Source organism: Neolamprologus multifasciatus, chromosome 1 (genome assembly GCF_963576455.1).
Source record: "Neolamprologus multifasciatus chromosome 1, fNeoMul1.2, whole genome shotgun sequence".
In the NCBI taxonomy this organism is placed as follows: domain Eukaryota; kingdom Metazoa; phylum Chordata; class Actinopteri; order Cichliformes; family Cichlidae; genus Neolamprologus; species Neolamprologus multifasciatus.
Window position 1 is genome coordinate 16,284,404 of NC_140439.1, and position 12,221 is coordinate 16,296,624.

At 37.6% G+C, this 12,221-nt stretch overlaps 1 protein-coding gene across 2 annotated transcripts in view; it reads right to left on the reverse strand.

Moving 5' to 3' along the window:
* gpc6a (glypican 6a) overlaps nt 1-12,221 on the reverse strand; it is a 138,178-nt gene that overhangs the window by 111,558 nt on the left and 14,399 nt on the right. For both annotated transcript variants that reach the window (XM_085133845.1, XM_085133763.1), the window contains exon 2: nt 591-749. In XM_085133845.1, the coding sequence (XP_084989971.1) occupies nt 591-749 (159 nt within the window). The remainder of the gene's footprint in view (nt 1-590; nt 750-12,221) is intronic.

Consider the following 12,221-nt stretch of genomic DNA (forward strand, 5'->3'; position numbering starts at 1 on the left):
AAGCAGCATCAGACCAGGTCAGCTGATCACAGCCGGTTTAAAAACAAAGCACATGTACTGGAGCTCTTAAAATATATTATTATATGATTTATTGCAGAGTGAGTCATTTCTCCAGACTGCACTGCTTCACCAGAACTTAGTATTCTCTCACCTGCAAAATCCCACTTTAACCCCTGCTTATACAGACAGGCTCATTAGAATGAAAATATTTTTAAAAGCCACATTAGTGCCATCTTTTACTGTCAAAATGTCAATAGTTCACAGTGTATGTGCATAAGGAAGAACAACATCATAGTGAGCTAGAAAGCCCTGTAGATAAAGAAAATCCAAATAATGCAGAACTGTAGTGAAGAAGTCAAGTGTAAAAGCAAGGCTCCAGAATAACCATCTTTAAACCAGATAAGCTCATTTCTTATTAATAACAGTCAAAGTAATAATTAATCATGACATCAGAAGTCTGTAGTTACAAGTTTGACAGTGCTTGTCTCAGTACATTCAGCTTGGAGAGGTGGTGTCTGGGATATAAATTTCAATGAATCACAGTCTCTGCATGTTAAATAGATAAAACAAATCAATCTACTGGAACTTACCATCAAACTTTTTATGCCTGGAGACAAATGTTGTTCTCATTTTGTGGCTGCTCTCCTCAACCAATTTCTCAAACTCCAGTTTGCTCTGCTGGTTAAGTTTGTCCTCCATCTCTGACGTGCAGCAGGTGTATCCCTGAGGACAGACACGCAGGTGCTCACCTGAGGAAGACAGAGAGGTAGAGCAGCATTTTTACACACGTCACCGCCTCGACATTCAGATGCTCGAAAAGGCTGAACCGAGTCTTTGATCAAAATCCTCTTGTTATTTTGTCACTCTCATCACTGAGGCAATGAAAGTGGGCCAGACCGTGACAAACGGGGTAGGAAAACATTTGTCGGTCATTTGGAATCATGAATCAGAGAGTGTCTGTGATAGCACAGCTCCTACACCTCATATAGAATTCCCCTTATATCACAAAGCACTGCAATGATGACTGCTTTAATGAATATTATGTACATGAAATGAAAGGCACAGTGCTAAGTCATGTCAAGGAAATGTAATTATATAGCCTAACACCACAAATTGGTCTCAAGGCTCTTACCAACATGCCCTTAGCTATGACATCAGCCAAACATTTAATTAAACTGCATGGATTAATTTACGATGTCTTGACTTTGGCACAGCAAGCTGTAAATGAACACTGACATATTTTTGCCATGGAAACAATTGCTTATTTACACATTCACCACATACCGAACAACATTAACATTCATTTCATTCATTCAAAACCTGGAATGAAATATTTGTCTTTTTGGCTGCCAAATACTCCATCATGTTCACCAGCTCGTTACTAACTGTGCGTGTTTGCTCTTTTGTTCAGAGTACGAAGGCTACAATGAACTTATCATAACTTTTTAGTTTTCCTAAAAACAACTTTGCTGCAAAGATGAGACCAAAACAATATTAAGTTGCTAGACTGAGAGATGAGACTATTGTTTTACAGTTTACAGCGATCAACTGTGTTGCACAGATGCACTGGTATCCATGGTCACTGTTAGGTGCCGGGGAGCATCAGAGGCATTATAAGAGGCTGACAAGCCAGCGAAAGATATCAGATGTGACTGTGTATTGTGTGCGTCTGTGCAGTTTTTATTTCCCACAGTCCATTAAAATGACAGTTAATTTTGGAAGAGCTGAAAAACTCACACCATATACTGCATATCACAAAAATAAAATTTAATATAAATGTTTCAATTTCTCAATATTTCTTTTTACATTATATCTCATGCACTCTGGTGCGATGTTGCTGGCATAAGAACAACATTTAAAAGATTTATTTAAATTTTATTTTTTAAATTTTATTTATTTTGCCACCTGATTACAGTGATATTAACTCAACGACAGCAGCATTTCTTTTTGCCTTGCTCGCTTACTTTTTAACTTTCTACACTACGAACAAAATTACACAGCAACTTTTAGAAGAATGTCGAGGTATCAGTGAGAGTGAGTTAAGAAATACTTGTTGTAGTCCCTTTAAGAAGAAAATAAGAGATCCTGTGCGTGCGTTTTGTAATGAGATGTTTTACAGAGCCTTGTACTCTCGTCTCCTTCTACATAATTTGATTTTGAAGCATTAATTTAATAAACTGTGAAGTGTTTGACTATTACATCAGTTAGAGAAACATTCTCGAGTCCACTCAGACGTCAGTGTATAAAAGTGTAAACTGAAACAATGAACCGACTCTAAGATCCACAAAGAGAAATACTGGAACTGAAGGCCTGAAGAATTTTCAAAACTTGTAGAATTCACACTAGATTGTTTTGTAAAAATTAGCAAAAGTTTTACTTTACCGGGTTTCGACAAAGGTAACAATCACTTAATTATGCCACACATCTGAAAATCCTTTCACTGAAAAAGTGAGGGGTTTAGTCTCAGATCTGTGGATTATTCTTGGTGAATAGAGTAGTTTTCAAAAATACTGATTTACTTAAAGGGATGAGGAAAATGATTCTGATGAAATCAATAAATTATATCTACAGCCATAATGCGCAACACTATCTGCAGAAACCCGGTTTAACCAAAAGACCATAAAATGAGGTTTATTTATTCCAATAATTAATCATTAAGGAAAATATGTTTAGTATAAACTAAATGTATCAGTCAAGTATATTCAATATCACCAGACTTCAAATTTGACATTTTACTTGCATATCAAACTTAAGAGCTCCATGTGAGTGGTGTGTACATCTTTTTTATTTTTTGCACAGCTAATGAAAATAAGTTTGTACTTTCATACTACTACCCATTTTAAGAAGTTTTACCATTACTAATAAACTAAAATGTAAAATAAAACTTAAAAATGTACCTTAAACTTTGATACAGTCGGAAAAGTGTTGCTAAATTCCAAAATCAAGGCTTTTTTTTAAAATTAAAAACAAAAATACTTATCAAGTTGTGGTTTTTGTTTTTGTTACCTATAAAGTTGTTGCTGTGATCTTTTTGCCAGAGCCACACAACCTTATAGGAAAGTTTCATCGTTATAAGGGGGGGGAGTCCTCCCACACAAGCAAAAGCTCAGCATCTTAGTTTCTGTCAAACACTTAAACTGGTCCGAATGTGAGTTTTCATCTGGTTGTCTTCCTGCAACAACACACACCAGCAGTTATTATCACATGATTATATGTAATATGTGTAAAATATTACATAGAATGGGAAAAAAATATTTTTTTCCCATTCTATCTATTAACATTTGGGGAAGATGAAATGAGTATCGATTTATCAGTGGAGGACAGAACAGAGAGATTGTAGGATTTCCTCTGAGGAACACAATGCAGGCACTGGCAGGCACACTGACGCCCTGCATGCATATACAGTAAGCTGCAGATAAAGGAGCTGTGTATAGATAATGAAACAAGAAGATGCAATATGTACGTGCTGGCACTCTCAAATGTGCTTAATCCTTAATCAGTCCTTAGAGAGGCACCAAGCTACAGTAATGAGGTGCACCATCAACAGTTCAACACAAACTCGTTTCTCCAGAGTAATGCACAAGGCTCCGAGCCACAGCATCCAAACTCTCTACAACACAAAATAAGCTGAAATGCACCACTCACTTTCTATTAGGCGATTCCTTAAGGCTTTTTTGTTTCTTTACTAAGCAGCAATGTCCTATTTTTTAACAAAGTAACAGCTGCAGATAACGTCCACTACATTGGAATTCAATCAAGCGCATGCATATGGATTGAATCTACAGGCTGGCGACCTGTCCAGGGTGTACTCTGCCTCTTGTCCAATGACAACTGGGACAGGTTCACGAGGGAAATAGATGGATGGAAAGTTAATTAGTACAAATACATTAACCTGTACATTTTACACTACCTTGCTGAAAGCTGGATGCCAGTAACCAACTGTAAAAAAGGATTTACAGGAACTTTAATTTACAGCAAATAAAGCTGCTGTAATTTAATTTACAGTAAAAGTAAACACTTTTAACAGTAAGTTGCAAGTATCCAGCTGCCAGTAAGTGAGTGTATTTTTTATATATGGTATTTTGTTACAATATTTAAATTTAAATTGCTATAGTTTTTATTTATTTATTTATTTATTTATTTTAGCTCAAACAATAAAAATGCATATTGTTTAAACAGGGACATTATTAAACTGAGGCGCTAAGGAATTATGAAGATGGTATCAGATGGCTGGCTAATGTCCCAAAGAAAGAAAAAGCCATGCACCATATTTGGCACCTTAAATTACACGGGCATGAAACACTACTCTAGGATGACTTAGGCACAGAAATATAAACTTTTATTGTCATAAATGATGAATAAGCTGAGGAAAATTGCATTTTCTCCACACTGTTATGTGAAGCTCTGTGACTCTGAAGTAAGTCAAATTCAATCTGAAGTTTCCGTTGATGCAATAAATGAATTTTACTTGTCGATGCAGGTAGAATACTACTTTTGGCCACTAAAGCGTTTAAAAAAAAAAGAAAAGAAAAGAAAAGAAAAAAAATCAATAACAGACAAAGCTGTCCTTAAGTGTGAATGACAGCTGAAAGGAATCCATGGTGCTTTTAGCTTTCATAGGCTGTGCACCACTCTATTCATCTCTCAGCCGTGTTTTGGTATAAACACATAATTTGACATATCCAACTACTTTCCTGTTTTGAAAACTGTTGTCATAAACCAACATAAAATAGAAGTTTGTGAGAAGCAGGCACGGGTGTGAGCTGCATGTTTATGATGCTGCTACTTTGAGTTTATCTCACATGTTTTCCCTTCTCTCTTTCATCAAAAGCCCGGTTCAACACTTTTATGCATAAAACTTTACTGCACATTTTCCTAATGTGTTTGTGTGTGTGTGTGTGTGTGTGTGTGTGTGTGTGTGTGTGTGTGTGTGCGTGTGTGTGTGTGTGTGTGTGTGTGCTCTTTTCCAAAAGAAAAAAAAGCAAACATAAAAGCCTACCTTAGTGAACTTTGGAGGTAATTGTCCCCAAATCTAGATGGGATTTTGGCTCACTAGACCATATCTGTCCTGTTCTAGCTGGTTGCTTTGGACCCGAGATGGAATTTGAAACCATGCTGTCAATATGCTGCACACTTGCGAGATCACACTTGTGCAGTCTCTGTCAGGGAGAGTTAAACTTGTAAGACTCAATACCAGCAGTGCCAACAAAAATGAAGACATGGGGGGGTGGACACAACAAAAAGACAGGGATGGCAAAAAAGCACAAAGGTTCTTCTTATAAAAGTATATTTACTAGGTGAATAACAGGAACTAATGTGCCTACTTAGCTGGCAACAGCTCACTGACACCCACTTTCCACCTTTCTCAAAGCTGTAAGATACTGTATAGCTTTACAGCGCTTATATAAATTAGTCTGGCCATTTGTAGCTGAACATTTAAATGAATCTTTTAATAAAAAAAAAAAAAGAGCACTTCATGTGCTGTGACATTTATAATAAAGCAACATTATGTTTATCTAACATAGCTAATCCGTTTAATTCAAAATCTCATTTGGAGAGATAATAAAAAGGTTTTGTTTTCTCACATAAATAGTGTTACAGATTTTTACAAAGAGCTGCATGAAAGTGGAGCATGAAAGGGGTGGGGAGGGTGACACATAATTTCACTGCAGGTGAAGAGGGGCAAGCGGAAAAGTCGGGAACAATCCCAGCGCATATCTGTGGCATCTGTTAAAGTGGCCTGCCAAATCAGTAACGGCGCCACACCTTTTGCTGCTGCTGAAACTTTTGGACATTTATTAAAAAGACATTAGTGTCTCCGCATTTTATAAATTCTCGATAAAATGTATTTAAAATGCAGCACTTTGTCTGTAATGCAGCTGCCTGTTGTCTGTCTGTAGCAATCACTCTGTGATCTTGAGTAATGTCACAGCTAAATTGTTAAACATTTGCCTGAGGAGTACTATTTGATGCAGAGCATGTTTCAAAGGTGAGATAGCCGATATTATCAAAATAAAAAAAATAATAAATAGAAAAAATATCATCCTGTGATTTATTTCTATGATGATCATGGAGCTTAGTTTTGAAGTTGGACTGAATATTTCTGAATAATTAAATGGAATAACACTTTTTCTGGTTTTCCTCACCTCTCACTACAAGCCGCATGCATTTTTCCGCATATATAGCCATAATGCACTTTAGCATTTTATTTGCCTTGCATACATATCGATAGCCAGTTAGCTTAATCGCTCATTATACTAACACGCATGTCTTTGGACAATAGGTGGAAGTGTCTAGTGTCACAGTCTAATACTGAGTGTCACAGAGAACATCCAGACTCTATACAGAAAGGCCCCAGCCAACCATTAGATTTGAATCATCCGATTTGCAGTGAGACAACAGTGCTAACCACTTTACCACAAAGCCCTCAGTATAAATATAAAAGATTATACAGCATAAACAAACAAATGCATTTCAGCAAACGGTTGGAATTTTTGTTCTTTTCAAGATTTTATTGTACATTTATATTGATTCAAACATCACTTATCCGTCTCCTGGATTACCACTTATTGTGTTTGATATTGGCTTGAATAAAACATATCTGTCAACTCCTAATCTATTTCTGACATCCTAATAGGCAAAGGGAAAAATGAGTGTATAGTTTGACTTTGACGAAGTGAGCAGCAGAGAATTGCATACTGTATAGAAGCCTGTGGTGACAACACTGACAGAAGTGCTAATACGATGGTGTTCTATCAGATTTTTCATACGCAGAGAAAGAAGCCTGCTCCCATGCAAATGTAAAACAACAAAGTTAGCTTTAGGTCTGGCACATGCACTCACCAGCCTGATTCATTATACTCCTAACATGATCAAAACCATGGATGAGCACACACAAGCATACACGCACACACTCTACATGATCAATCACAGATTACTTGGGAGCAAATAGTCATGTAATCACTGAAAAAAAGGAAGATAAAAGCTGTCACTCATATGTTCAACCCAGTCCAGTTTGCTAATGTACCGCTCTGTCCTCGAGCGCAGATGTCAGAAGGCGCTGCAGCACATCTTTCAGAATGAGCTGATTAGAGATTTAAATATATATAATTACAGAAAGCAAGATAATTAAGGACAAATGGTAATCTTCTTTGGGGATTTTACAGTGAAACGTTCTGGCGTTAACTCAAATGTTTCTTAATCAGAATGAAATAAGGCAAAAGAAATATTGCTTTGCTTGCATATGCAATCAAACACTCATTGTTTCGTTCAGATTCTTTGATGTGCAGATGTGTTTGGTTGCTCTCGATCACTATCTTCACGATGTCCAAAACACGACTGAGGCGTAGCGTTATAATTAGGTGAAACTGCTGACTATATTCAGGCAACGGACAGATGGGCCCGTCCGATGCCCATTTAACATGCAATCAGCCGCACAGACGCTTTCACAGAATTCAAGGTTCCCTGAACCCATTATAAATGTTACTTTAAGATGATTTTTAAATGATATCTAACTTTAACCAACCACACAGACTAACTGCTAACTAGGAATATGTAGGTCAGTAGGAAGAAGTAGAGGAGATGACCTGGAGGCATGATCAGACACAGATTAAAGAACTAACTTCATATAGCATGCTTTATTTCAGCGGCCATGTATATGGCCTCGGTTCCCTTTGGCTTCATATCCCTTGATGTTAAAGAAGCATGCACTCAGAGTGTTTGAGGTTTCACATGCAGGCGAGGCATATGCTGCAATCGTGCCTAATGGGCAAGCAAAAAGGATGGCACATTTCTTATCCTTTCTAACAGTGGTTCATTAAAATTGGCAGCAGAGCCTACAGTTTCTTAGGCAGCCGTGTGATGTTAAAAACGCAACAACTGGAGCACATTCCCTGGTGACATGCAACAGATCTGAGTTTAGAAGTGTCTCAGATGCACTAAAGCAGAGGACTGCCACTGAGGTTTAGATTTACAAGACTAAGTAACCATTCCTCACAACAAATACAAAGATTTGTCTTCACACATACAAGTGTTTGTGTGAAGAGGGATCAAATTATTGACAGCAACACCAGTTTATTGAAGTTTTCCACACATCCCACTTTATGACAGCTTTTTTCTTTTACTGCCGACATTTTCTGTTATAAATTAGTTATAAAGTTGTTTTTGGATGTCAAGGAAAAAAAGAGATGCGCTGTATAAATTGAAAAGTTTATATTTTTTTGCATCATGTGTGAAGACGAGCGCTAAATTATTCATAATTATAAGCAGCTGTATCAGCTGGAGGTAAAATGACATGCTTAGCTGATACAAATTCCTGTTTGAACCAGGTTTGCATATTTTAAAGGATGACATGTAATCACACCAAATTCAACAAGTAGCCACCGCTTCTTCGGCAGTCACAGTGTCTACTACAAAGCTTGGTTGGTTTGAGAACACCCCAGTGAATAGCTGATTACTTATGTTGGATTTTCAGATTAAGGCTTGAAACCTAATACATACCTGGTATTATTGTATGCATTTTTATAGGTCCCCCTTTCCCGCACTAACGATACGAAGGTTTAAACAGGAATAGTGGTTCTCTAATGTAAAATTTTGATTTCATAAAAGTGTTTTTAGAGTAGAGAAGTGCAGACTTCTCTAAAATGTTGACCGCTTCAAATTTGCTAAAGAAAAATCTTGGCTATGATGTGGCAGGGGGCACGCGGGCATGTTTACAAAACCTGGGCTGTAATGCTGAAATATTTTTCTCCTTTTTCTTCATAGACAGAAAGTAAACAAATAACAAGGCCAGTGGGGAAAACTGAAAAGAAATGTTTGGCTCAATGCAAAGCAATAGTGTAAAGTAGATAGTGGACAGAGGCACACATGAGCATGCAACCCTCACTGGTGTTTGCTCGGTAACCGATCTGCTTGGTCTTCCGGTGGGTGAGTTTGTATATTGTGTTGTTGTGCTACAAGGTGGGGGACCTCAATAGTCATAGCCTGCCGAGATGAATTTTGATTAGTCTCAGTCACTTTGCCAACTCATGATAAGCCTTCAAAGGAAAACCTGAGGATAAAGCATCAAAGCTGAAGCTAAGGAGGTCCTGAGGCATCCACTTCAACGCATTATGCGAAGAATCTGATGCAACAAAGAAAAGGAAACATTGCGGTACTATTCTTCTTTTCCACAGTTTGAGCTGGCCTATTGGCTGTTTTTTCTCAGCTTCTCCCCTCTGACTTCTACAGTCTGGATTTAAGAGCACCAACAGGTTCAGTACATGAGTCTGTGCGAGCCTGTGTTCCCAACATCTCCAGTATGCGCTGTCGGTTTAATTGTGTCAAGTTGGAGATGTTCGTCGAAAGCACAGCACATTTAAACAGCTCAAACATAAGGCAGCGGAATTAGTTTTACTTTGGCATGATTACATATCATGATTATATTTAGCATAATAAAAACTTTCAACAATTTAAATCCAGTACCATCAATATAGCTCACATCAATGACAGATCCATAAATGTCCATCATAAAGGTGATACTGCATAGGTAGCACACTTTTCACCTGTAGTAATTTTAAAATGCTAAAGAGATTTAGCTTATCTCTAAAGCTTCAAAAAAAACATCAAGGGAAACACAAAATCTTGAGAATATTTCAGGGCAGCTGTGGGAAAAGTGTGGGTTCTACGCCCACTGAGAGTCTAATGCCAGATTAACTCTCACAAGGATTCATTAGTCTACCTGGCCAAAGGGCAAACTGCATATGGGTGGTGCCATCTGGTACATCTTTTGGCCACTCTTGCCAGCATTTATAAAGTGAGGAGGTTCTTGCCAGAGCTCCATGCCAAACAAGCCAACAGATCATCAAGTCGAGAGAGAGAGCGAGCATGTAAAAGAGAGCGAGAGAGAGAGCAGTATTCATTCATCCTGAAAATTCATAAAAAGATGTAGTGAGGCAGTAAGTGAAATTAATGGCTGCTCTATTGTAGCACGAATGGGTGAAATGTATTCTAAATTAACTGGCCAGAAAACAGTTTACTAGAAAGACTCTAGGTCCGCTCTATACAGGAGATACTGTACAAGTAACTCGTACCTAGACTGAAATCTGGATTTGTTTGCAGCAGGTTCCAGCGTATCTTCGACGCTTCCAGTTACTGCGGTTTTCACGCCACAGCAGAGCCACGCTCGATAACTAGGAAGCACCGTGTTGAATGAATCACGTTTATTATCATTGATCTACCACCAGATTCCAGCTCCACTCTCATTGAGGCTGCCTCCAGAATATTGCTCTTCTCTGCTCTTACAGACCAGCTGCCATAAAGTACCAATGTGCACATGAGACTCGCTGACTATGAATGAGAGCGCAGGCCTACAGAAACAGGTCCATGCTCTTGACATTTTAATTCACCAACTGAGGTTATTCTGCCTCCATCTCATATGTCATCCATAGCGCAATTTGATTTTAGCGTTGTTTCTTTGCTTTTAGCACAGATGCCATTCATAATCCACCGCTCACTTTACTATACAACTTTACATACCAGCAGGTATATTGTTATGCAGTACACACACAGGGCAAAAAGCATTCAGTCAAACCCCAGGAAGCCATTCAACACACTGGAAATAAAAATATATCAGAATGATCTATCTGTTTTAATATCTGCGGATGAAGAATTACTGCACAAAAGTGCAGCCGTTCACTGTTTAACATACTGAACTACTGTCATGTTTGTGTCATGGATGTCGTATTTAAGTTTCTACTTAATGTGCTGCTACTTAAAAAAAAAAAGATTGCTTTGAATAGTAAATAGTTAGGTGATGATTCGATTTTTTTTTAGAATTTATGACATTTTTACAAAGCATCCTTATTTTCCAATTCTAACTCCAACTTTAGGTAATAAGAATGAGTAACTTTTATTCAAGTCTAGTAGTTTAATTTGAAATAACCTGAAACTATATATCCTTTATCTACCTAACATACATATACTCACATACAGTGCAGGTATTATTCCATTACCGTACATTTCTCTATATTACTGAATAATCAAAAGTGCGATTAGAGACTCTTTTGTCTGCTCTTCCTGAAAAGGCCTGTAAATGTTAATGTTATGTATTGAACAACCAGACTCCCTTCAAAGTAAAGGTTATTGAAGCTGCAAAGAAAATGCACACTTATATTTATGACAAATCCAGGCACACTGACGTGTCTGTGAATTTCGGTCCCTGCCACTGGTTATACTGCTGGTTATTGTCATTCCACTTCTCTCTCTCTCTCTCTCTCTCTCTCTCTCTCTCTCTCTCTCTCCTCTATTTATACTAAATGGCACAGGCCAGGTTCAGCACACTGGGCAGTAATAGCTAAAAGACTGCTTGAGCATGTGAAAGGTTGACACCTCTATCTTTGAGATCTATTGACTCCGGTACAGCTAAGGTCCCCTCTCACATCTGAGCCTTGACTATACTTTCTTTATTCAGGCTGTGGCACATTTTAAAGGCCCTTTATTCATCTGACATGACCTACATTAGAGGGCAAAATGAAGCTCAATCCAACTTGCAAACAGAATTAAAGGTCGTTGAATGATGGAAGACTTTGTGAATCCTCTGTAATGTTCATAACGAGAAAAAAAATAGCTTTGAGAAAACTAACGTACTGTTGTGGGATTAATACTCCAGATAAAATGTTAACTTTTAAAATAAGCATAATGAATGACTGCAATCAAAGGCATTCTGGATGTAATGGGACCAGCTTTATCCTTACACCAATCTAAGAAACATTTAAAATGCAAAGTAAAAGTGGGTTACCAACTGTCTGATGATACACTGGGTCAAGCTCACTTTCTGCAAACACTACACTACATCATATTTTTCATAACCTTCAGCCATTTTTCAGTTGAAACACTTTAGAAATTCAGAAATTAAAGACACTGAAACACATTGTGCAGTTTGAAGCCTCTCAAAAGTGACATTTTCAAATGACTGGATATAACTGAACCTTTGCCCTTTAACAGACTTTCACACTGAAGTGTCAAGAAATGTATTCTGTGTTCAAATCTATTGTTTGGGTCACAAAACAGGTGCACTGCAAAATATTGGAAAGCTTTATCTTGGAACTGTCAACAGTTACTCATATGCTGATATTGAATAGCATATTTTAATAAAAATATTGCTGTCAATTGAAATTCCCACTAAGCTGACAGACTGTGGTCAGTGTTTCCTGATTCCTACTGCTATTCTCTATCACGTGACT